The sequence below is a fragment of the Urocampus carinirostris genome, chromosome 10 (assembly GCF_059441175.1).
Source record: "Urocampus carinirostris isolate Australia breed hairy pipefish chromosome 10, RoL_Ucar_1.0, whole genome shotgun sequence".
NCBI classification, from domain to species: Eukaryota; Metazoa; Chordata; class Actinopteri; order Syngnathiformes; family Syngnathidae; genus Urocampus; species Urocampus carinirostris.
This window is the reverse complement of record NC_142358.1, coordinates 39252462-39280272: the sequence shown is the minus strand read 5'-3', so window position 1 is coordinate 39280272 and position 27811 is coordinate 39252462. Positions and strand designations below refer to the sequence as shown.

The window sequence follows — 27811 nt, the reverse complement described above, 5'->3', positions numbered from 1 at the left end:
TCACAAGGGGCAACGTTTAGTTTAGCAATGCTTTAATGTGAAAATTCCACATTTAAGGCCATTTTTGACGAAAACGTGTCGCTTCATACTGGTCACATGAGTCACATGACAAGAGGCTGATGTTTGGTCACGTGATAAGCCGCTTTTCCAATATGGCGACCGATTTGCGAATCGCAGGAACCCCAAATCGGTCTCCGTCTTCTCGCTGACTCCCGGATCTGTTCCGCAACTCTTGGTGACAAAACCATTTTTTTTTCATTCATTTAAGGAAGTTAAATATCTTAACAAACTCGTGGTTCTGTAGTTTGAAACGACTCGGTCATGGTAGCTTGGCGCTAGCTGGAGCGTACGGCAGACATCCAAAAGTTCTCGGTGAGGAAAAAACAAACTCGTTTTTTTGTGGTGAATACTTCTGCATATACTGTGCTTTTTTCTGCTAGGCATGGGTAAAAACGTGTGTTTTTCCTTTTAAAAAATAAATCTAATGCCCATTTTTGTAGGTTCCCCTTTCGCTCGAAGGACAACTGGAGTTTTACATGTTTCCATTTGTCTTTTCAAATAAAACGAGAAAAATGCATGAAAACAAAATAAAAACTCAATTCAGTTGATAAAAGTAAATTTATGTTCATTTAAGATGATGTTGAGTCAAACACTTAACGTCGAGTATTTTTTAATGAGTGTTCCAATTTAAAAACTTAATTTGGCATACAATTTCTGAATTTTGCTGAAATTTGGATTACATTATTTTTCTTATTAAAAACCTAAATGGTTTAGCCGGGTGTCAGCAACAGGCGCTCCCTAGTGGCTTCATGACGCTTTTTCAAAAATGTTTGACAATGGGAAATGATATGGGTTCTGTAGGAGGACAAACATGACACCAACGTTAAGATTTTGCAATGAATACAGTTACAGTATATAAAGTTTTTATATATCCAGAATGTCTTGCCTTTCTCCTAAGGGATTTAAAAGCTTTTCATTTTTAGCGGCTTCAAAAATGTTCTTTTTTTGTCCAATATAGCTCTTTTATATAGCTCATTTTGGGTGGCCAAACCCTGTTGAGCCCTTAAACAATTCACAATCTTAGAATGGCATTGTCATTTAATAAATTACTCTTACAATCGTATGACAATGGTTGTTTGAGACTACATCATTGTGATTAACAAAAAAACAACAACAGATGTGTCAGACTTCTTACTACCTCTACATAATTTATTCATTACTTTCATGAGTTCTTGTGGCTTTGGTATTTGAGAACTAATTTTCCATAACCGTATTGAATTTAAATTGTGCCTCACAATCTGATAAATTGGTATGAGCCCACGTCTTTAGTTGGAGAAAGGATGCAACTTGAACCACTGGAGCTGCAAAAAAGCATGGGAGATAAATGTATTCAGTAATCTGTTGTTGCCTCCACAAAATTTCACTAATTTTATGAGTTATTGTGGCCTTGATATTTGAAAACCAATTTTCCATAATTGAATCATCCATCCATTATCTGCATCGCTTATCCTCAGTAGAGTTGCGAGGGTGTTGGAGCCCATCCCAGCTATCTCGGGCAGTGGGCAGGGGACACCCCGAACTGGTTGCCAGCCAGTCGCAGGGCACACAGAGACAGACTACTCATTCACACTTGGGGACAATTTGGACCGGCCAATTAACCTGACATGCATGTTTTTGGAACGTGGGAGGAAATCGGAGTGCCCGGAGGAAACCCACGCAAGCATGGGGAGAACATGCAAGCTCCACACAGAAAGGTTTGATCTCATGACTTCAGAAATGTGCCGCAAAATTGTGACTCAAAATCTAGTTGACTTAATAAATTAGTAAAAGACTAAGTTGTTAGTGGCAGACGGGATACAACTTGAACCACGGGAGCTGCAAAGGCAAGAAGTCTGGCAAATTGAAGTGATAAATGCATTTGGTAGTTGACTAAAAGCAGTTTTTATTACACTTTGGGGTCGTGGAAATTTACCAAATCCGTCATGTGTATGTTTAAAGCTTACTTACCCTCTATCATTAAATCATGTGGCCACTGTAGCATAACTCTACTAACACTGCTGCCACCCTTTCTTTTGTATAAGTCATGTGTTTTCTTATCTTTTCAGTGTAAAAAGGGATTCAATGTCCCCTTGTGGTTAAAGAGACCGTCTACATGCGAATGTAGCGAGACAAGCTGCAGCTTTCAACACGTCACAATGGATTGGCTTGTGCGCGCTGTCGAAAAAGACCTGGGGATCGACCGGCGGCACTTGCGCGCCGGGCCCCGTCGACAGGAGCTTGTAGCTCTGGTACCAGTGCGTTGGCTGTCAAGCCTCCGGGAGAGGAAGCTTTTGCGTTTCGTCCGCCTGGAAAGTATCAGCGAGGGGGAGATCCACACATACCTTCAGTGTTCCCAGGCGAAGCTTCCGCCTGGATGGACACGAGTGTGTGTGCAGGGTTTGAGAAAAAGCAAGCTGAGCTACAGGCTGGTCAGGGACCCATGTCTACAACTAAATGACTCTTCCACGAAAGATTCCTACGTGAGCACCATGCAGCAAGTCTCGCTGCATAATGTCAGGTGATCAACACACAACAATGTATAAAGCACTTGGACATGGGAATAATGTTTTGTAGTAAGCATGCACTAAAATGCAAATTTGGGGCTGAATGAGAGAACCAAATTTAACGACCCTCAATTACGCGCGACACAAGGGTTCGCAGTCTCTCGGTTTATTGCCTGCATTCAATAAACAGTACAAATAATTCAGGGCGTCTGTGCACAACTGCATAAATCTTCAGTACGAGGTGATAGAGCCGAAGGTATGCCAAGCAAACAACATGCGAGGACATTGATAGTGAAACCTTAATAATAACAATGAACATAGCTTTCCCACGTACCTGCATTTAATAAACAATACAAATAAGTCAGGGCGTCTGTGCACGACTACATACATCTAAAACATGAACAAAAATACAAAAAAACAGGACATCACTCAACATGCCGCACATCGTGGCGAGGTTGCATCACAGTAATCATCGTTTCAAGCTGCATTACTTTACTTTTAATTAGTGCTTTTTTATAGATCATTTAGCACAACTTATATACATTTATATACCAAAATAGTTTGTGAAAGCAGCTCTTATCTTTAGCAAAATATGAACTTTTAGCCGAACTGATATTGGGCACAGCTTACTTTTAGCACGAGGTGATCGAGCTGAAGGTACGGCAAGTGCAGAAGCCCATAAAGTGCCAAACAAAAAAGACAGTCGCACATGCCCATGGCTTGACAAATTAATGCGGTACCAGATATTTAACAGTACTGTACTGCAACAAAATCACAGATTTTGTTAGAATTAAAAAAAAACTCAAAATAATCACATTTCAACTCTGTTACACAAATATGTGTACGCTCGGTTAAATACTAAAAAAGCTCAACCAAAATAAATGACTAAAAAGATGGATTTAAAACATTTATTTTGCACTGACTTGCTTGTAGGCGTAAAGGTATAGTCGGGATAATATCAAAAGATAATTAACTAGCTGGAATATATAATTATCCATCCATCCATTATCTGCACCGCTTATCCTCAGTAGGTTCGCGGGGGTGCTGGAGCCCATCCCAGCCATCTCCGGGCAGTGGGCAGGGGACACCCTGAACTATTTGACCACTAGATGACACTGTGTTTTCTGGTACCAGCAAGGGCCAGTGACACATGGTAACAGCGTGGCGAGACAAACCTGGCGTCGATCTAAGTGGGGATTCCGCAGTGTAAAAAAAAAATATATATACAAATTTCTCGACCCATGATTTTTTTTCTAATAAAACATTATTATGATAGTGCCTGTGTTTTTGCCTATGATTCAAATAAATGTTTTTTTGACTGGATGAGGGTTTATTTGTACCACTAGGAGGCAATAAACATTACACAATGTCCCTTTATTTTATTTTAGTTCGAAGGTATATAAGTCATTTTATATAAAGAAATATCATGTCAGACAACTTTATGTAATAGATGAAGCAAAACTGCTGTAGAGATCTAAAATGCAAGTTCATTTTACTTTAGTACTTTGATAAAGTCTGCATTTTATGATGAGAAAAAAACAGTACACTGAAAAATCTCTTATTTTTGGTAGCATTCTAGTGATAATTATGTTGTCGCAAGGTTCATATTGCAATACGAAGCGCATTTTGATATTTGGATATACCCAAAAAGCCTTTTGTCACACTGTGTGATCGATACGTACCTAAATATATTCCCAAAGGTCAACATCGTGACAAATGTATGCAAATATGCGGCTAAATTTATCGCAAAACATAAACCTATTAATTTCTTGCTGGACTTGGTCCTCCACATTGTACCTGAGACGCTTGCTCTTGCACTGTTATTAAAAGATGAGACCAAATCTTGTGCTGTGTGACCAATTAATAATAGTCCGATCAAGTCAAGTCAGGTCATGTTTATTTGTATAGCCCTTAATCACAAGCAGTCTCAAAGGGCTGCACAGACCACAGATTATTGTAAACGAGACTATTATTCCACCATCCCCTGATCTAAAACCTACATGGGGGCAAGGAAAAACTCCTAAACCTCTAGTCAAGTCATGTTTATTTGTGACGCCCTTAATCACAAGGAGTCTTAAAGGGCTTCGGAGACCACAGATTTTTGCAAACCACAGACTATTGTGACACCATCCCCTGATCCAAAACCTACATGAGGCAAAGGGAAAATCTCAAAAACCTCACCATGAGGAAATTGAGTGGGCCGCGCATGAAGTAATCCCCTCCCAGGATGACCAGCCTGCAAAATTAAAAATTATAGATAAAATAATTAAAGTATAATATAAAATAAAAAATCAAATCAAAAGGATGACCTGGTTGCAATGGATGTATCATAACAAGTGATACATGGATATTGCCAACATAAAATTCAGATTCAGATTCAGATCTACTTTATTGTCATTCTAGTACACGTGTATACAGAACGAAATGTCGATACATCTGACCCGCACAGTTTCCTCGAATGTACAGATATAAGTAAAAGTTGTATTGTATTATGGCTACGTATAGTATTTTACCATAATGCCGATAGTGCAAGAGGAGTAGCTAACCAGATGTGCAAAATAGGGCAGTCAGGTTAACAAGTCAGGTAAACAGTAACACTGTAACAATAACGCTGTAAGTACAATAGTGCAGAGAGCAAATGTGCAAGGAGTGGCAATCTATAAAGAACTGCCAGTAGTGCAAAAAGTCAGATTAGCTGCCGTTTAGATTTAGGTTAACTATATGTTAGATTGACCATTTAACAGTCTAATGGCCAGGGGGACTAGACTACTGCGGAACCTGGTGGTCCTGCACCACACACTGGAGTACCTCTTCCCAGATGCTAGCAGAGTGAACAGTCCATGATGGGGGTGAGAGGGGTCCCCGATAATGTTCTTAGCATGGGATAGGCAGCGCTTCTGGCCAATGTCCTGAATGGAGGGAAGTGTAGTCCCGATTATTTTCTCTGCTGTCCTCGTTACCCTCCTCACGCTACCCCAGTCGGTAGCGCTGCAGCCTCCACACCACACAGAGATACAGCTGGTCAGGATACTCTCTATGGTGCCCCTGTAGAATGTGATGAGGGAGGGTGGGGGCAGGTGGGCTCTCCTCATCCTCCGCAGGAAGTACAGGCGCTGCTGTGCCCTCTTAACCAGTGATGCAGTGTTTACGGACCAGACCAATGACGAAAATATAGGTCATTCATAAACTGTAGAATATAAATGTATTTTAAGCCTATGAAATGAAATTAAATGAAATTATCTGCATTTATATAGCGCTTTTCAAGTCAATGACTTCCCAAAGCGCTTTACATTGTGCTTCACATTTCCTAATAGCGGCCGTGATCTGTGCTGCCATGTAAGGCGCTAACTCCTTATTGGCGGTTCAGTGTCTTACCCAAGGACACTTCGGCATGTAACACGGACAAGCCGGGATTCGAACTGGGATCCCTGGATTAAAACAGTTCTACTGAGGTTTCAGATTGAATCTCAGAGGGCAGGGCATTCCACAGCACCATTCTCTCATTGAAAAAAATAGTGGGAGTCTTAAATGCCATTCTGTTAATTTTGCCCTACAGGATATCGAGATTTTCATTTGAAAAGCATACATTTTCTCTGTCGCTCAATTCATTTAACCTATTTTTGTGTCGTAATTTCTTTTGTTTAGATTTGCCAATGTTCAATATATAACTCGTATTTTTATTGTATCACCCAGGAATCTGTGGCGTGAAGCCCACGCTGGACTTGTGCAACCCTATGCTGGGGCCACTGAGCAGATGCATGTGGCAGCTGTGGATTCGGTTCGCCATGCCCTTCAGAAGCTCTTTAACTCTGCGTTCATCTCATGTGAAAAAGTGTCACCATCTCTTTCTCCGGCCAAAGAGAAGGAGAAGTCCTTGCCTTTGGCTGCATCCACTTCATCCAAGTCGAAATCTGAGCTTTTGTGCCCCAATGTTCTGTCAGCGGAATGTCTGCTGGAGACTGCGGAGATGTTCTACGTCGTTTTACCATTCACACAGTTTTCTCTTCACGACGTTGTGTTGTTCAGCCCAGCCAAGCTTGCCAATAGTCATGCCAAAGTGTTGTTCATTCTCTACCAGTTGCTAACAGCAATGCAGGCATGCCATGCTGCTGGACTGTCCTGCGGAGATCTCACCCTGTTTGACATAGCGGTGGATGAGCAGCTCTGCAGTCGTCTTAAGATCAACCTTGCCCATTATGAGGACCTGGAGTTTCTTATCGGTAACAGTCCAGCAAAGGTCGTGGCCAAAAACGTGCAACCAAAGGTCAAAATGTGTTCAAACCAGGAGAATAAAGTGCTTTGTAAGGACTGCTTTGATGAACTCAAAACGTTAGTTCTCGACTGGGTTCATGGGCGGGTCAACAACCTTAGCTACTTGATGGAGCTGAACAGGTTAGCGGGACGACGAGAAGGAGATCCAAACTATCATCCGGTTTTGCCATGGGTGGTGGATTTCACTGTGCCGTTTGGAAAATTCCGGGACCTTCGAAGATCCAAGTTCCGACTCAATAAGGGGGATAAGCAGCTGGACTTCACATACGAGATGACCAAAGAGGCTTTAGCGTCTGCCCAGGGAGGCTGTCTAGGGGGAATTGGTGTCGGGGGAGATTTATTTGGATCGGTTGGTGCCAGTGTAGCCGGACAGCCGGATCATCTTCACGTTCCTCATCACGTATCTGACGTGCTCTCAGACATAACGTATTATGTCTACAAAGCTCGGCAAACGCCCAAATGGGTACTCTGCAGCCATGTGCGGTCCCAATGGGAGCCTAACGAATACCCTTCCAGTATGGAAAGAATGCAGAGCTGGACCCCTGACGAGTGCATTCCAGAGTTCTACACCGACCCTTCTATATTCCGTTCCATACACCCTGACATGCCGGACCTGGATGTGCCATCCTGGTGCAAGTCCTGCGAGGAGTTTATTGAGGTCCATCGACGCTTATTGGAAAGCAGAGAAGTGTCTCAGAATCTGCACCACTGGATAGATCTCAATTTCGGCTTCAAGCTGTCGGGCAAAGACGCAGTCAAAGCTAAAAATGTTTGTTTGCACCTAGTGGACAACCACACCCATCTGACCACCTACGGTGTTGTCCAGTTGTTTGACCAACCGCACCCGCCTCGCTTATCACCTTCGCAGTATGCCCCAGCAGAACCCCCATTTGTCAGCCTTGCCGCACTTGATGTACCCTCCCTACACATACCACTAAATGACACGGGAGCTGACTCAATGGATGGAACGGTCCCAGAGACAACAGGGTGTGAATCCAGTGTCTGGACCGTGGTAGACAAAGAAGAGGAGTTGGAACAAGGAACAGAAGCCCTGGATTCCATAATGTCCACAGGTTCTTCTAATGCTGCCACTTCCTCTGTTCCACTGACCAATACACCAGGAGGGAAAATCGGGGACCCAGCAGTTATAATATCCCACTCACCGACGTCTTTTTCTAGTGATATTATAAGTACTCCAGCGCCTGTTTTGCGCAGCGCTGTTCTCCAAAGAGGTGGGCCAATGAACAAAAAACAGATAACGGAGGGAAGTGTTTCTGCCACTAATGCAGACGATTTCAAAATCTTACTGCCTGAAGGCTTCAACCCGTTGCAGCCTTTAGAAGAGCTAGAGAAACTAAATAATTTCCTGGTTAAGAGTCTGCATGCCGAAGGAGCCTCTGAATGTCAACATGGAAAGTTTGAATCCCCGCTTTCTCTAACGAGACTCTACCAAAGAGATATGCAGGCCCTTGGCGTCCTCATTGCTGAGATGTTTTACTCCTCAAAAGTCAGAGGTTTAAAAACAGGAGCCTCACTCACGCAACGTTTCCACGCCGTTTTGAAAATGTGCTCACTCTACTTCCGGGATGTCCCACTTTCTTTGCATCATGCTATTCAGAAACTGCTTCTAATTGAGAGACACTCTTTAACACAACTTAAAGAAGTTCCTTACTCTCAACGCCCACTGCTATTCACCTATGATCCTATATGTGATGGCCTTCCTCCTCCTAACCCCTCCCAGTTACTCAACACATTCATTACGCCATTTCCTTTTCCATCCTACTTTGCAGCACTCCATCGCTTTATCTTCTCTTACCATGCCAAGATGGAGGCTGTGTCTGGCCTTCAAGGAAGGGACATAGTCTTCCAATTGTGGCAAAAGTTAGAAACTCTTCTAAGAGGCAACATCACAGCTGAGGGGCTTGAGATTCTCTTGCCCTTTATTCTTGCCCTTATGCTGGAAGAGTCGACTGCAGTCTACGCTGCATGGTACTTGTTTGAACCAATTTCAAGAGTCCTTGGTCCCAGAAATGCAAACAAATACCTTTTGAAGCCACTGATTAATGTATTTGAGAACCCTCATTGTTTACGCGGACGTTTTTATCTGTACACCGATTGTTTCATCCTGCAATTGATTGTGAGGCTCGGCCTGCAGGCCTTCTTGTCCAACCTTCTCCCACACGTGCTGCTGGTGCTCACCGGATTTGAAAGCTGGAACTCCGGTTCTGCTGTAGAGGCTTGCAAAGGGATGCGGAGTGTTACTTGTGCTCTGGGTGAAGAGGAAGAAGAAGGCTTCCAGGCAGGTGATGTGCGCTCATCTGGATCTGTTATTGGGAATATGGGTGCTGGCAGCGGGGCAAGTGGGGTTGTCGGGGATGCCGGTCTGGTAGACTACTCTTCAGGCATCAGTCTGAATGACCAGGTGTTCCTCTCAGAAGCTGAGGACTTTCAGAATGACTTTTATGTGAGCAGCACAAGGGGAAATGGCACGAAACATGCAGAGCAAAACTCTGCGGCCAAGGACCAGGACCTGGAGTCTTTTAGCATGGGCAAAATGAGCGACAAAAGCAGCGCAAGCGAACTCTCATTAGGCGACGGAGACTCCTTGCGGGATAGAGCCAGTCTAAAGTCAGCTGACAGCAGTCTGGACCTGAAACAATCCAGCGACGGAGACGAGTTAGCAGAGCAGGAGGAGGAAGAGACAACACAGACTAAGGTTTGCACAGTGGCTGCGGATGACCCTGCGACTCACGAGATGGATTTCTCTCTTTCTGGTTGCACGGAAGTTTCGACTGCTACTGTGGCCAATCTGGAGGCTGAGTTTGTGAACGGAATGATCCTGGAAGAAGCGGAGAAGGGCCTCATGGGGGAGGAGGAGGAAGAAGTGGACCAAGATCTGTCAGAGGAGGCACAGGAGAAGGAGCACAAAATTCTACTTGGTGAGTAAGTGAGAATGACGACGGTGATGATGATTTTTCAGGTACAGTAGACCCCCGCGATACAACATTAATCAGATTTGAGGTTGGGATCATAAAGTGAAATTGATGTATACCATGGGATAGAAACCCATTGTAATTAGCTAATGCATTCCATACCCAGGTAGTCCAAATAAAAACGTTAAATAACAAAATATATAGTAAGTACTGCTTATCTGTAATAAATGTGCATATGATTAAATAACATTGTAAATCGATATACATGTAAAAGCAATTTTATTTAACATTTCGTGTGTCATGACTTGAGCTGGTCGAGTGAAGTAGCGGGTAGGTGTACATGAGGGAGGATATGGCGACTGTGGATTAAAAATCAAACTGGTTTTAAACCTTTTACTTGTGGGAATTTTCTTGCCCTTTGAATATTTATCTACTTCAATTGCCTCTTTATTTTTTGCCAATAGTCGCTTGCGAGCTATAATTTGCTCTTTTCAGTATGGAGGTAGTATTGATCTCAAAGGGTCGTCAAGCAATAACAGAATGTCTATTTACAGACAGCAGAGTTTGAGTTTTTATAAGTCTTTGGTAATGCAAACTAAAATGTGTTGTTTATCAATTACAGTGGAACCTCGGTTCTCGACCATAATCCGTTCCGGAACCCTGTTCAAAAACTGATTTGTTCGATCACCGAAATCATTTTTCCCATTAAAAATAAGGTAAATTGTTTTAATCCGTTCCAACACCCTGAATGTTTACCTTGAATGTTTAACGTAAAGCTAACCCAGGCTAATCGTACGTTCGCGTTATCGTAATTTTCCGTACGAAAGATTACGCTATCATGAACGTGTAAAAAAAAAAAGGATATAGAAAAGAATTATGAATAGGATTTTTTACCTTTGTGGTGGTCAGCAGAAGGCGCAGGTGGACGGTGGGGAGAGGAAAATCATCAAGTTTTTCAACCTCTTCCAAAACTTGCGGCCGTTGCTTGCTTATAGCACTCACTCCCTTAGCTAAATCACTAGATTTCGCAGCCTCCTTATTCTTTAGTATCGTACTGATCGTAGATTTAGCCATGCTGTATTCCCTAGCAAGATCAGACACTCGCACACCTCCTTCATATTTTGCTATCATGTCTTTCTTAAATGCAATAGTTGTACGCACTACTTTTTTTTTCACCTGTAGCAACTTTGCCGCTTGCACTGACTTTCTTCGGAGGCATAATAAGGGGCTAAAACACCCGTACGCCGCTCAGCATCGCACCCTAGCGTACGCACTCACGCATTACCGGCGTTCGAACTCCGATTTTTTGACCGAACAGCGAAGCAAGAGGCAAGAATTTCTCAAAATTTTTGTTCGATTTGTTCGAACTGAGAGGCATTCGAAAACCGAGGTTCCACTGTAATGGGGATTATTTGTTAATAGGGGTCCCCAAAAAATCCTTACCATCAAGTGAAAATTTCATGATGTGTGGACGCTGTGTCACGGCATCCTATTGTACCTTGTTGTAAAATAAAAACAATACCCTATTCCCTTAGACACAGTCTGCAAAACTGTTCGATGGCTCTCAGCTAAACTTGGACCAACAGTGACATCTCGATGTGTGGCCAGGAACCTTCTGCGATTACTCACCAATTGTTACATCGGTCCGTAGACACTGGGAGCATTTCAGAAAATGAAAGCTTTCCATGCATGCTTATTTCATTTTGTGCCTTGCATACAGGTCCAGAAAGTCATCACTTTGTAACTCCCGGACCTGACAAAAGCATGGAGAGTGTGGGAATGGGCAGTGTTTATGAGAAGCGACCCGTTGTGGGTGATCAAACAGCTGCGCCTGTGCTGGAGTGCCTCATTTACATCGCTCAGCTTTACGGCGAACCTGTGTTAACTTATCAGTACCTGCCATACATCGGATACCTGGTAAATCCTCCTACTATGCAGATTACGTTAAATACTTCATAGCACTTAAAACCATCTTTGTAAAATGCCTGCAGGTGTCTCCGCCGTCTTCACTGCGTCTTAACACGCGCAAAGAAGCAAGCCTGCTAGGAGCTGTGGCACTTACACAAAAGATAGTGGTCTTTCTCTCCGATACCACACTCATGGACATGCTTATGAAAATTAATCGGGACGTGCTACTGCCACTCCTTGACCTGCTAACCAACCCTCAAATGGGGTAAGATTATTAATCATCATACTGGTGTTATACGTCAATGAATCTCCCCCTAAAACATTTTAACCGAGCTGATTTAGATTTAATTGATGAATTTTGTGTAGGAGCCTATTTGTTCACATTGATGGCCCAACAGAATGCACAGTTTTAGCTCAATCACTCATTAATTTTCGACAATTTTGTGCATGAAAGGCCACTGTTGCTTTCACTATATCTTAGGAACCACTGGATCAATCAACACCAGTTTTTGTCAAAGGATCTAAACAATCGTAATTCTGCAATAAATATTTGATATTTAATGAAAACAGTATTGAAAAATCAATTAACTATTCAATGTCTGATGGTAGAGATACTATTGAGATGAAAAAAGTATTTTATTGAACATGTAATAATTTACATCCGTTTGGTTGATGTACTTATTCTACAATTTTAACATTAACTTTTAGAAGTAACATTAATGCAGTGTTATTCAACTCGTTTGCAATTCACAGAACATTTCATCTAATTGGTGACAGCAAATTTATAATTATTGGCAATTATTGTTGTGGTAGAGTGTACTGTCTACCAGCGATCGATGGGTGGAAAAATTGAAAGATTATTTTATCTGTAGATGGCAGCAGGTTGCAATTTTTTCTGGGTATTCATTTTTTAGGAGGTAGTGTAAATTGTATATGGTAATTTATTATAAAATTATGTTTGAAGTAATACTGCAAAATATTTTGCAGCTGTTTTTCTCCTTTAGTTGATTTTGTTTTCTCTTAAAAAATATAACTGTACAGTAAAATACAAAATAGACCTAAAAATATATTCTAAAATTATTTACTTCATTCATTACTCCGTGATGAGCCGTGGTCACCAAAAATGATTCTTATTCAAGATGATTTCATGAAAGCTCAATATTCTTTTTTATTTTTTCTACCTGGCAGGCTTGACAATTAAATGGTAAAAATTATGATTTTTTTTTATAGTAAGGATCACTTCCGTGGGGCACTGTGTCTCGATTCTTTTCAATGGATAAACATCAAAATCTCATTAGTGATATAGAACAGAAATACCATTTTTTTAATGCACAGGAATTGTTAATACTGGATTTTGTACCTCCTGCTGTGCTCAGGTTCCCCAGCGGAGGGCAGACGCGAACCGTGGTGTGCCTAAAGACACTGAGCCTGATGGCTCTCATCTGTCTGCGTATTGGGAGAGAGATGGTGCAGCAGCACATGGCTGACACACTGCGCCGTTTTTTTTCTGTTTTCTCGCTGCTGCACTGCCTGCGGCCCCAGGTATATTTGCGTTTGTAATCCACAGCAACTGGCGAATGTCTTAAGTTTATTCCGTGGTGCGAGAATTTTGTTGTAGTGAAAAAATTAAAATTATTTTTGCTTGCAGTGTTCCCTTGACATATCGTGGTTCGACTTTTGCGTCCTAGGTGAATAGCAGCTTCTTTTCTATTAGTTGTGAGGATTTTTGCGTACATAGCGGAATTCCGGCATCACTTTAAGAGTGCTAATAAATTCAAAGCAATCGTAAAACTGTCTTCCGTTTCCTGTGCACTGATGGGAGCAATCTGGATAAATCATTTACATGACTAGTAACAAAGAAATAACCATTTATATGTGCCATTTTTGAGGAATCCAATCAAGGGGGGGACAAACACAAGCAATGTTGTCTCGAAAATCGATGTCATTTCTGGTTTTAACCCAAATACATTGAGCAAGCGTGTGGATGAGAGAGTACTTGGTTGGTTTGGACACATGGAGAGGATGGATGAGGAGTGAATGTTGAAGAGGATCTACAGAGGAGCAGTAAACTGTAGAAGAAGTGACAAGAAGGAAATTCAGATGGGGAGGGAGCAGACAGGTTTTGATGGAGTTATTGATGAATCTTAAGGATTTTGTGATTGAAGTACTCCATTATGGAGTTGCAGGTTGCTGTGGAGTACAGGTGGAGGGGGAGAGAAATTGGTGGCTGGAGGATTTTGTCCATGACAGAGAAGAGAGTTCTTGAATTTCCTTCGTTGGAAAGGATGAGGCCGGAGTAGTAGCTGGATTTAGTTTGTGCAATTTGGTCCTTGTATTTAGCAGTATAATTTCCCTTCGGGGATGAACAAAGTATCTATCTATCTATCTATCTATCTAAATGGAAGGAGACCAAGAGGAAGGCCGCGATTGACGTGGATGGATGGTGGTCTAATTGTAGTGGAAGCTAGAGCTCTTGTTGGTGATAGGAATGAGTGGACAGGTGTTGTGAAAGGAGAGTGGGATGTCTGGACGCCTTCTAAGGGATGGGCAGGGCACCTGTATGATGTGGCAGGGGTAAACCAGTGAAAGCTGTCGGGCCCTGCTGTTGAACAGAAAAGTGTGTTGTGTCACCCTGACTCGAGTGACATGGCCGCTTTCTTGTGTCTCGTTTCATCTGGAGGGACGAAAGCATGATCAACTTGGGTGCCGAGGATTTGGTTTGGCCATGGTCACATTTTTTTGTGTTGTTTCCCCCCCCCCCCTTTTTTTTTCTTTTTGTGCGTTTGTGTTGCTGTCCGTCACCGCTCTCGAGGGAAACGACCAGAGTAGATAGATTGACATAATGATTTCATTTGTCACTCATCAAAATCAACAAAGTACTGTCATTGTTTACTCTCACTCCAATGGTTTACAAGGTGTACTTGTACATGGCTTTGCAAAAGAACATACTTTTACACCAACTGTCAGTTAGAAGTCAAGTCAAATTTATTTATATAGCCCTTAACAGGGTTGGGTAGGTTTAATTTAACTTGATTACTTTCAATTCCTTTTGGATTACTCCAATACCAAATATTCTAATAAAAGACAAAAGAAACTAAATATGAATAAAATGATGACTCACAACACGTGGTAAGCTTTCTCTCCTGGCTTTAATTTCTTTGATCTCTGGCAAAACGAAGATCAAATGCGACAGAAACAAAATGAAAATAAATCCAAACAGCTTGCCAACATCATTTTTGCCGTTCCATGTATTCCGTTACTCCCCAAGCCTGGACAAAATTTAGTCATTTTATTCATATTTAGTTTATTTTGTCTTTTATTAGCATATTTGGTATTGGAGTAATCCAAAAGTCATTGAAAGTAATCCAGTTAAAGTAACCCTACCCAACCCTGGCCCTTAATCACAAAAATGTCTCAAAGGACTGCACAGGATTACAATGACACAATTACCTGATCTTAAACCAACATTTAGAACTGTTGCATCCATGTTATATTAGGTGTACAGGTGTTTGAAATCCTTAAATGCTTGAATTTTAATGTCTTTTCAAGGTCAGGAAAATGCTTAAATTGTTTTCCATTGCTGTGTTTCCTGTCACTCTGACTGGACAGACCATGCTCCTAAATAAAGACCATTTAAAAAGTGCGTAATGACGCCGATGGAGACTCCAGTCCTCGTTATCGAGTTGTCATGTATTGCGTTACTGTCCCCTACTGTCTCTTCAAGAAGGACAGGTTTATACAACTAGTCATGGAAATTCAGTCTCTTTTTCCAGAAGCGTTTTTTTTTGGTTCAGCTTACCGAAAATAGCCGGTTCTTTTGCAATGAATATCATTCAAATTAATCTAAATTTGGCTCATTTTTCTGCTTTTAGACATACACCACTTAATTTTTGGTTCCGTAATAAAATCCATTATTACCCAACACCTATGTGTTTGTAACCAAGTATGCACGTGCATTTTTGAAGCAGAATGGCAGAATTCATGTCAGTTTATAGCAGCCTATTGACACAAAAAGATCATGGATCATAGATATGAACAGTGCAAAATTTATGTGGTATCGGCAATAGAGCAACTTTATTTTAGTCAAAAAAAAAAAGGTATTTTGATCGGGGCTGGATTTCTTCCTTTGAGGGTACCGTAAAAATTTAAAAAAATGGCCTTAAAAGTGCTTGTAAAGTGCTTAATTTGGTCATGAAATAGGTGTATGAACCCTGATATATAGACTCGAATTTTCACTGTAGAGGCAGAAAATAAAACTTCCCGTAGAAGTCAACCAATACAACATGACGCGTATTTAGCGAGTAAGCTGAAGCTTTAAATGTAACATTTGTCTTTGTACTACTAGTCCCACAGTTCTTTGTGGCATAAAAATATCCCGTAGGGGTAAATAAGGTGCACGACCTATTTTATAATTTAGTACATATGGTTGGTTCCTTTTGTGGAAATTCACTTAAAAGGGAAGATTATAGAGCAGATTAATTGCGAAGTAAGCCAAAGTATGTGTGTATTGTTCGTCTTTGTACTACAAGTCCCACAATACTTTGCAGCAAAAAATATCCTGGAGGAGGAAACTTCAGATTCAGATTCAGATCTACTTTATTGGCATTCTAGTACACGTGTATACAGAACGAAATGTCGATGCATCTGACCCCCACAGTTTCCTTGAATGTACAGATATAAATAATGTTGTATTGTATTTTGGCTACGTATAGTATTTTACCATAGTGCCGATAGTGCAAGAAGAGTAGCAAACCAGATGTGCAAAATGGGCAGTCAGGTTAACAAGTCAGGTACACAGTAACATTAACACTGTAACAATAACGCTGTAATTACAATAGTGCAGAGAGCAATGTGCAAGGAGTGGCAATGCATGTGCAGTCATTTGCACAACTGATTTTTTGTTTTTACAACACATGTTTTCTTCGAGAGGGATGGGTACCACCTGGCTTTACTTGCCCAAGACACACCACAGGAAATAGTGACCTTACAACCCTAGTGGTTAAGGGATCCAATCAACTGACCAACATATATATGGTTCCTGTTTTGTGAGAATTTGCTTGAAATGGGTCATGATAGAACACTTTAACTGCAAAAATCTAGGAAATACTGTGAATTTCTTCATTTTTATTCAGTATTGAGTTGCAACCCATTCCTCCAAATCGCAGATTGAAAGTGCAACCCGCCGAATCGTTGGAGAGGTCACGGTGGTGGATGTGAGCACATCAGAAGAGTCGAGCGCAACTTTTGAATTGGCCATCCTGGAGGAACTGCAGTCGGTTTTTAGCCCAGAGATGGCGCATGCTTCATACATCCCATTTTACTGCCTCATTGGTAAGAACACAGTATTTTAGGTATTGACTTAGAATGCTAAATGTTGATTTGATATGTATTCTGGTATCTAGGCGATACAGCAATCAGGAAACTGGTTCCCAATCACGAGCTGGTTTGGCAGTTGGCCTCATCGTACCATCAAAGCGTCAGTCATGCGGCGTCAAGAGCCGACATGCCTCCATCCTCCTCTTCTGGGTTTAACAGACTGGATTACTCCAGCCCCTTCCATTCATCATCTACTAGTTCCACCCTGTTAGCTGACCCACTCCCAGAGTCAGGAACCTTCGGTAGCCATCTCGTAGGAAACCGAATCCAAGTGTCCAAGGACTCGAGCACAAGTTTGGCCAGTTCTTGGGGCCGGTCCAACCATAACACCACCATCAACACCAACCCTTCAGATGTCAGTATTACCTCATCCGTCGGCACTGGCGCTTTCTCCACTTCCTGGTTAGCAGGACCCCCTCCAGAAGACAGTGCGCTCAAGCAAGAACTTGCTCGTAGCGGACGCTCCTTGCAGGGAAACTGGCTTGCCTACTGGCAGTACGAAATCGGCCTGAACCAACAAGATCCCCATTTCCACTTTCACCAGATACGTCTGCAGAGCTTCCTGGGTCACTCAAGCGCTATTAAGTGTTTGGCACCGCTAGCAGGGGAGGATTATTTTCTTTCTGGGGGGAAAGATAAGACTGTGAAGCTGTGGCCTCTGTATAATCGCGGCGATGGCACACAGGAAGTGGAGCCGAGGCTTACGTATGCAGACCATAAAAAGTCCGTGTTTTATGTTGGACAATTGGAATCTTCGCAGGAGGTGGTCAGCTGTGATGGCACAGTGCACCTTTGGGACCAATACACAGGTAAGGGATGTCACGCATACATGTAAGTGCCTTGCTCAGGAATTTGTCGGGAGAGGCGTGTTACTTTAATCAACCTTCAGCTGAAAGGGAGGAGAGGGTCATGCTTAAACATTGACATTTTGGATGTTTTTCCCATTTTTGCTTAATATTTTTGGTACAGGTCATTAACCTCATGCAAAAACGTAAATTTTTTCTACATTTAATTTTTCTTGTTGCAGCCCAGATCCCAATTTTATATCAGATAATTTCAAACAAAAATATTTGAAAATCTATGAATGAAGATATCGATTAAGTGTGAATATAAAAATTAAGATCTTGTCCAACCCAAATTGTGAAATCTGAGCTTGTTTAATAGAGCACAAAACTACTATATTTGCAGCATTCAGAGCCATATACATTTTCTACTGTCTAGCTTCGACAAACTCCCACTAATGTCTTTCTCATCACTATATTTTTTGAGAAAAAACAGTTACCAAGATTATGATAATGAGGGTGCTGATCGTGGTTGAAATGCTATTTCTGAAAATAAAGATACTTAAATTTTTCAAAGAATAATAATATTAAGCTCAAAGTACCTTTATAGGTTAATCTGTCTTGTTTACCAAATTATATTCAGTTGTTTCCAATTTTCCTAAATATAGTACAGGGTGTTTCAAAACATTTTTATCCATTCGAGATGTAAATATCACAGAAAGTACATGATTAAGTCACATGATATTAACAAGTATGAATGTTCAATAACATAAGATTTATTCTTCCAAATCTGATAGAGAAATTCAAAAGCATGTGGATTACATGAACAATTTCACAATTTTTTAATATGCACACCAGCTGAGACATGGCATACGTCTGTAATCCAGCTCCTGCCAAACACGCGGAAGCATATCTTGGTTTACCATTTTTTTCTTTTTAAATGCAAATTATCTGCTTGTGGGTTAATACAGGGAAATACATTATATAATAATAAAAATAATCAGTATTTAGAGAACATGACGTTTTTTGAGACAACTTGTATACTGTACAGACTGTATTGTTCTCAGCTCAGGGATGCTGCTGGAAATGTGAATTTCCCTTCGGGGATGAATAAAGTATCTATCTATCTGTTGCACAATTGTGTTATAAAATAAGGGAAAATTCAGTTGTTGTATTTTTTGTTACTTTCATCCCATTTTCTAATACAGAATTATTCCCAAACTATTTTTTCTGTCACGTGTTAAATCCCAAATTAGGCTTCGTTTTCAGATTCAGGTGGAATGGATTACCCCAAAATGCAACTAAAATCCCTCGGTTATCGCAGTTAATGGGGACCAAAACCACCCGCGAAAAGTGAAAATCCGCAAAGTAGCGACGCCCCTTCAAAAATGCTTAAAAAAAATAAAACAAAATTAAGAAATATATTATTTTATTTTATTATTATTATTTTTTGGACCCGCGAAGCTCTGAACCCGCTAACGTGGAACCGCGAAGTAGCGAGGTCCCACTGTAGATGTTCCATACTACTAATAGTCGTCACAGATTCAGTTTTGATACCAACAAGTTCTGGTACGTTATAATACAGCATCACTAACATATGTTTGGCCTCTAATTCAGCAAATGGCCCTTTTAATTTCGGAAGTAACCTATATTGCATGAGATAACAGCTTACAATAATATAGAAATTTAAAAATAACCCTTAAAACTGAAAGGCTTTGTTTTTTGCTCCAATCTAATTGTTATACATACAGTGCAAAAGCATGAAATCTGTCAAAAGAACACTCGCCGCTTCTTTTCTTAAAAAAGCCAAATGGATTTTTCCCTTGTCCCAGGTCGACAGATTCGCTCATATGAAGCAGTGGACGGAAAGAATCCAATTACAGCCGTCACCACGATGCCTGCGCCACACTGCAGCGTCGTATTCGGGAGCGCCGATTCCGTCCTCCGCTTCATTGATCCGCGCAAACCGGGACTGCAGGTACTAAATTATCCGCACAAGCGCGTCTCCTTGAGACCAACATCCCCACAGCGTCTGAACAGGGGTTTACCAAATCTTCAACACGTGTCCCCACAGCATGAATTTCGGCTGGCGTACAGTAACATAAGCGCCGGGTTGATCCGATACCTCGCCGTCAGCCCGTCGGGACGCACCGTCGCGGCGGGCTTCTCTTCTGGCTTCATCGTCCTGCTCGATGCACGTACGGGCTTGGTACTCAGGGGCTGGCCTGCACACGAGGGAGACATCCTACAGATGAAGGTATTCATTCATTTCGTTTTAATCAGGGTTGGGTAGGGTTACTTAAACTTGATTACTTTCAATTACTTTTGGATTTTTTTGATTCAATTACTTTTGACCAGCTCGGTGGCCTTGGGGGTATGGCGCCCGCCCCGAGACTGGGAGGTTGAGGTTCAAGACTCGGCCGAGTCATACCTAAGACTTACATTGGTACCCGTTGCCTCCCTGCTTGGCGTTCAGCATTAGGGGTTGGAACTGGGGGGTTTGGTCACCTAATGACTCCCAACACCTCAGTTGGGTTGAGCGAGGGGGCTGGGAATCCCCTCCTCTAAATCAATCTCCCAAAAAGAGTCAGAAAGGACTCTAGCCACCTCCCACTAGGGGGATATGGCTGTGGTATATGTATATATATATATAAACTTTTGGATGACTCCAATACCAAATATGCTAATAAAAGACAAAAGAAACTAAATATGAATAAAATGATGACTCACAACACGTGGTAAGCTTTCTCTCCTGGCTTTGATCTCTTTGATCTCCGGCAAAACGAACATAAAATGCAACAGAAACAAAATGAAAATAAATCCAAACAGCTTGCCAACATCCTTTTTGCCGTTCCATGTATTCCGTTACTCCCCAAGCCTGTACAAAATTTAGTCATTTTATTCATATTTAGTTTTTTTTTTGTCTTTTATTAGCATATTTGGTATTGGAGTAATTGAAAGTAATCAAGTTAAAGTAACCCTACCCAACCCTGGTTTTAATGAATTGCTGTTCTCAGCTGTCCAATGAGAAACGGACTCATTTACAGATTTCTTTTTTGTAAAGCATTAAAAGTCACTAAGATCACTCAAATATTCCACCAGTTGTTGCCGCAGTCACTGCACTCAGTTTTAGTCCTAATTTAATGTGCACTTTCTTGGCATTTCTTTATATTCACCCATATGTGAAACTGGAGTGTCACGTCCAATTTCGTTGTCACTATATGTTCAACCCATTTTGTAACAATGTTGATAAACGTATATTCTAGTCTATTCTATTCTATATTTGGTCCCTTTTAAAATGGCTTCTATGGGGTTGTTGTGCATGAGTGTGATGTAATGCTTGTTTTTTTTATACCTTAGTACCACATTTTCACGTCTATAAGGCGCACCATGTTAGAACCGGCAACAGAGACTGCACCTTTTATTTCTGTATTTAACATCACACAGGGCGCACCGCCCTATAGGGCGCGGGTGCCCTCTGCTAGCGGCGGCGTGACAGACAAGCATCCAAGTGTGTTCATTTAAGAACACAGAGGGAGCAAAACTGACTTTGGTTGTGGTTTATTTAGGTATTGATTACAAAGTACAGTACTAACATTTTGATTATTTTTTATTATTAATAGGCAAAAAAACAAGGATATTCATACCTGTCAACCTCCACGGCTTCATGCCTTTACAACCTTATTTATGTAGTTTAACATGTTATACTGTACATGTGTTTCGTTATATCATATATATTGTAATATATATATATATATATATATATAAAAATAACATTTTGTTGTGAGATACTTAGTTGCTCGACATGAATGAGGTTTATTATTTAAAAAAAAATTAAGTAGCTTGGACATTCATTGTAAAAGGAAAAAATACATGCAAATATAATTAAGCAGAATAATACATTTTCTTATTCAAAAATTAATTCATTTTCTGCATTAAATTATTGTTGGTAATATACTGATTTAAGGGATAATCAGAAACCTGTCTTTTTTTAATTTTCTCCTTTTATACTTTTTTTCTCAACTTTTTTATACAACATAATAATTCGTAATATAATGCATCACAGCAAATGAGCCGTTTGAGAGCCGGCTCTCTTTAATGAGTTGAGCCGAAAAATCCGGTTCTCTAAAAACAGACGGACTTCCTTTCACTACACAAATACCACATGAAATCCGATGTTTTTTAAGACCACGTGTATTTCAAATTTACTCAATCAACCCCGCCTGTTGTTTTCAGATCAGAATGACTTACTTAATTCAGGTTCGGCCATTGCGACTTGATGATTGGAAATCCCCAGGCGGCAGACGCATGCGCACAGTAGCATCAAACCGCTCGCTTCGTTTGCAACGAAAAATATGATACCGAGATAGAGGCTACCGCGGCGAACTCGTTTGACTCGATTGATTTGCCGTTTCGTGATAGTCGGTGTATACCGGATGGTACCCATAATTGACAAATTCGCGCTTTTCCGTACAGATTTTCCTGTACGTCGTACACGTCTTAAAATGCATAATGAACATACTTTGTACGGCAAAAACGTACAGGTTGACAGGTATGGATATTTATATATCTTTTTTAAGAAGAGCTGGCACAAAACTGAGTTTCTGTAGTGAAGTGGTTAGCACATTCACCTAACACGCAAAAGGTCACTAGTGGCAGAAAGAAGCAGTACAGTAATGTCCTGTACATGGAAAAAGGTGCACAATACAAAATCTAACTTACAGCAATGTCCGGATATTTTTCGACATCCCCCAAAAGAAAAGTTTTTCGTAACGTGAATGGCCGTAAGTAGGGGAGGGTCTCTATACGACCAACCTAAATTTTGGATCAGTGCTTTTAAATAATATAATAATAATAATAATTTCCTTGTATTGTCATTCTGTGTAACAATGTACACAGAACGAAATTTCGATTACACCTGACCCGTTGTAGCGAGCCGATGCAGCCGCAGCCAACAGAGGGCGCCGCCGACCACTTTTTAAGTCTTATGCTGCCATGAAAACAAATTCCAAATGTCAGAATTCTCTTAATCTATTCCGAAGTGCAATTTTCAATATTGGGCCGCTCTAGATTTACAAAAGTCACATAAATATCTAGTATTTCCTCCTTTTTTTTTTTTTTTTTAGAGAAACGGCCTCTAAAAAATCTTGTTGAGCCAATAAGGATCTGGATTTTCATGAAAGCTAATTTTGACCATTTTTGTTTCCATAACACGAGAAAATTGAAGAGCATGATCACAAATGTGTTTTATTTTGTTAGTTACTGATGTAATGAAGGTTTTCCTTGCCACTTCTATTTACCTATTTATTGTTTTTGAGTTTGTGCGTGCGTTTTCAGAACTCCATTCTCTGAATACGTCTCGAGTTGTTTGAACGAGGCGTGGGCTGGAGTACCGCGGGTCACACAGCCTGTTATTGGTTTGGGTAAAAAAGACATAAAAGGCTAGTACCAAAATAAATCTTTAAATGCATTTATTATTCCAATAACCATTTTGCATAAGGGCCAGGGTCACTGGGAAGAGCATACCTGGTAAACAAAGGTTTAAAAACAAAATCTAAAATGCACGGCGAGATAATGTTTAGGCTTCGTTTTGTTTTTTAGTTTGTAAAGAAATCTTAATAGCTTTTGAAGTTTTTTGATTAGACTTTTACATAGAAGATCAGTTTTATGGTAATAACATCTTTTTACATTAGAATTGTAAATCATTTGCAGTAATGGGATGAATAAATTATCCATCTACCTGTCTACCTCTCTATCTATCTCTCTATATCTCTCTATATCCCTCTATCTCTCTCTGTCTCTGTCTTTCTCTCTCTCTGTCTCTGTCTGTCTTTCTCTCTCTCTGTCTCTCTCTTTCTCTCTCTCTCTCTCTCTCTCTTTCTGTCTCTCTCTCTCTCTCTCTCTCTTTCTGTCTCTCTCTCTCTCTCTCTCTCTTTCTGTCTCTCTCTTTATCTCTCTCTTTCTGTCTCTCTCTTTATCTCTCTCTCTCTTTCTCTTTCTCTCTCTCTTTGTATCTCTCTTTCTCTCTCTCTTTCTGTCTCTCTCTCTTTCTGTCACTCTCTCTCTTTTTTTTTCTCTCTCTCTCTTTCTTTCTTTCTTTTTCTCTCTCTCTCTCTCTCTCTCTCTCTCTTTCTCTCTATCTATATATATATAATGTCTGTCTGTCTCTCTCTTTCTCTATCTGTCTCTCTCTCTCTCTCTTTCTCTTTATTAGATTATATATATATATATATATATATATATATATATATATATATATATCTCACCTAATGGAAAAAAACACATGGAGTAAAAATACATTTTAGTATATGCATCTAGCTGCTGAGAAGTGGTTCATGTGTTGCAAACCTATTACGACACACCATAAGATATTTCCTAGTTTCTTAGTAGTAACGTTCGAGCCATACCCAGAATAATAATTTTTATGTGCAGAAATATAACTTCATTTGCCACAGGCGATACCAAAACAAGTGTTCATGAGGATCTTTGTCTTAAATCAGATTGCTTATGTGCAAGCTTTTATTTTGAAAGGCTTTCAACGGGCGGATAGAGGGAGGGTGGGCCAATGTACCTATCCAATCTGCTGTCAACAGACCAAAAGGATGAGCAAACTTTATTTAACCCCGTATTGGGTCAAGGATTCTGCCCGTGCTTTTAAAGGCCCAGGTTTATGCAAATATGGACACAGGTTACTCAATAGGAGTCCGCCGGCTTCCATCGGCGCCACTGAGTGTTTAGTGTTTCGTTCGGGATATTATTGGTTGATTAAGGTTTTTTTTAATTTTGCAATCAGACTCAGATTTTGGTCCTGGCGCAGAGCCATGTTTTTAGAACGCACAAACAAAAAAACTGGTGTTTTTGAATGCAACTAGGAACAATAAAGGATTTATTATATAATAGATATTATGAATAGATTCAGGTTCGTATAATCTTAGCAGCTTATTATGAAAGGAGAAATGGCTGAACCCCCTGGTGGTGCTCAATAGTGCAATAAAAAATATGAGTGCATCGTAACAATAGTGCAATGAAAAAAAGTGCAATAACATTTAGTCACAAGGTAAATATTTTTACAGTTTCGTGCAATAGCATTTAGCAGCAGCAAAAAAAGAAGGAAAAAAATACAAAATAAGTCACAAGATGTGTTTTCAGTTTTGTGTGTTCATTTAGGGCAGGGGTCATGAACCTTTTGGACCCAAAGAGCCATAAAAGCAAAAATGTTTTTCATTTTTTGAGAGAGCCTCACCTCAGATTTTAAGACAAGACGTCTCGGCTTTGCTCGTGTGACTATCTGCTTCGTATGTAACGATACACTAAGTAAATGCTCAAAATCAAATTTATTTTTTTTTATCTCTGAGCCATATGTATACTTATAAAAAGCCATATATGGCCCGTGAACCATAAGGTTCCCAACCCTTGGTTTAGGGTGATAATGGCCGTGGGGCAGAAGCTGTCTTGAGCCGGTTTTTCCTTTTTTTGAGGGACCTGTACTGCCTACCAGAGGGCAACATGTCAAAGTGGTGGTTACTGAAGTGGGAAAAGTCTTTTTTTTTTTTTTAATACTGATGGCTCTGCTACCGTGCCGCAAACTGACATTGTCTTTTAAGACTGGGCAGAAGGCAGCTGATGATCTTCTGGGCTGTTTTGATTAATCTCCGTACGTTTTTCCTGTCTGATGCTGGGCTGCCAGCATACCACACGGTTGGATAGATAGATACTTTATTCATCCCCGTAGGGAAATTCACACTTCCAGCAGTCTACCCCGTTGTTTATTTACAGATTAACATGATGCCCTAGGGGTGCTTGTAGCGGAGTGGATGACGTCACGCCAGTCCAAAAGTTCGACATCCCTGCGGCAGATGGAAATCTTTTCTTTGTGAAAATCCAGGGATACACCACCTCGTGTTAGCAAGTCCGCCTCCTCTCCGATTCCCCCCGGCTTTCGTGTCTCTGTATAGCAGCGTTGAAGCCGGATAGCTCCGGGTGGCTACACGTTAGCGTCCGGAATGCTAAACGTGAGCCACGTTTCCGCAAAACACAGCAACTGCGCTCCCTGTGCGCTTCGATGTTTTCCACCAGCACTCGATGATCTTATTTGGTCGTGAGTTCGCATTTACCATGATTACGGATGGTACCGAAGACTTATAACGCCGCTAGCCGCTTCGCTAGCTCCGGCTCTTCTTCCACGATAGGCCCCTTCATCATGCTGTTATGCCGTATGCCTGAAAGCCTGCAGCTTCTGTTCCAGGTTGTTCCTTCTAAGAACTTTCATGAAGTAGTCGCTGCTGGGCCTTCCCCACTACAGTCCTGGTTTTGGCAAACCAGAAGAGGTTTTTGGAGATGTGCATGCCCCGAAGTTTGAAGGAGTGGACTCACTCCATACAGTTTCCATTGATGATAAGTGGAGCTGGGTCTGTGTTTGCCGTCCTGAAGTCGAGTATGTCCTTACTGGATTTTGTAGTGTTGAGTATTAGTTTATTTTTCGAACGCCGCATCTTCATCTCCACCACTTTCCTGTGGGCCCATCAGAGACGGGTTCCACCAAAATGGTGTCAAACTTTACAATCGTGTTCGTTGGATGGGATTTGGATTTTAATTTGATCTCTGAGCCGAATGAACTCATGTAATGAGGCATACCTGACTTCCGAGCTATATGTTTCTGACCCCAGCTATAGACCAAATTTGTTTGCTAAAGATCTTATGTCATGTCATGTGAACTTAAAATCGGTATTTCTTTAACTCCCAGGCGGCAGAAGGGAACTTGGTCATCAGCTCCTCCACCGACTACACCCTGGCCGTATGGAAAGACCTGGAACACAAGCCTCTCCGTCTGTACAAGTCGCAGTCCGACTCTGTCCACGCTTTGGACTTGTACGGCTCTGAAATCGTGACGGGCACCATGGCCAACAAGGTGGGCGTATACTCCGTGACGGACATCTCGCTGAGCCCCGTCAGCAGCACCAAATTGAGCTCTGAGAACTTCCGAGGAACGCTCACCAGCCTGGCCGTGTTGCCCACCAAAAGGCTACTGCTGCTGGGATCGGACAACGGCGCCATCCGTTTATTGGCCTGATGTCAACAAACATCATTCGGGCAAAAATGTTCATGTGTTGTAAGTCCTCTTAAAGTAGAAGTCAACCAAAATATGTAATATGAGCCTCTGAATCGTTGCATATACTGCTTGTAGGATATGATTTAAGCAAAATGCATTTGTATTATTCACCTACAAGAGGGTCATTTCTTTTAGAAGGCTATCGAGTGTAGATGACATCTTAAAGGCGCAGGCTTTTAAAGACCAATCACAGTTCACTTGGTTTCCGAATCAGAACCTTGATTGGTCGTGAGCTGAATCCTTCACAAATGTTTTCTCACTTTTACTGGACAAACACAAATGCCATATTTAGACTAGCATAGGCCCATACAACATCATATATCTTTGTGTTTTTTCGCCTTTGGACCTGGTTTGTGACTTTGCTCCAAGACATACTTGCTCAGGGACCAATTTAGTCGCTTTCTAAAGGGGTGCACAACTTATAGCTCCTGGGCCAATTCTACGAGAGCTTTGTATGCAATTATTAAGATATAAAAACCATTAGAGGAACTATAATATATTTTTTTTAAAAGCCCACAACTTCATTTATGTACGACGATGCTATTGCAAGTACTGCCTCACCAATGAATACAATTGTCCATACCAACAAAGGTGACATTTTTTTTACTTAGTCTCACCCCCCTCCCAATGCACTGATTAAACTATGCAGTATTTGTACATATGATTTTTTTTTTCATGTTTTTCGCATCTCGTGTTGGGTTAAGGGGGAAGACTAATGATAGCTTTCTCAGGTTTTAAACCACAAATATTTTTTGTTTACTTTTAACAGTATTGACCGTGTCAATGGTCTTAAGTCGACGCCAAGATTTTTGTACTTGAACGTTTTTATGAAATTGCATCAATCATTCATTAAAGGTCAATTGTAGAGAAAATGGATTCTCTAAACAA

The 27811-nt window shown here is 41.0% G+C and overlaps 1 protein-coding gene across 1 annotated transcript; it reads left to right on the top strand.

Moving 5' to 3' along the window:
• The first annotated feature begins 163 nt into the window (after positions 1-163).
• Positions 164-27811, top strand: wdr81 (WD repeat domain 81). The gene is made up of 12 exons (XM_088345848.1): positions 164-372; positions 2106-2557; positions 6237-9754; positions 11284-11391; positions 11469-11665; positions 11740-11921; positions 13033-13198; positions 16822-16987; positions 17059-17841; positions 19647-19792; positions 19889-20071; positions 26558-27811. Exons 2-12 carry the CDS (start codon positions 2196-2198, stop codon positions 26882-26884), a joined length of 6138 nt encoding a protein of 2045 aa, XP_088201974.1. The 5' UTR covers positions 164-372; positions 2106-2195; the 3' UTR covers positions 26885-27811.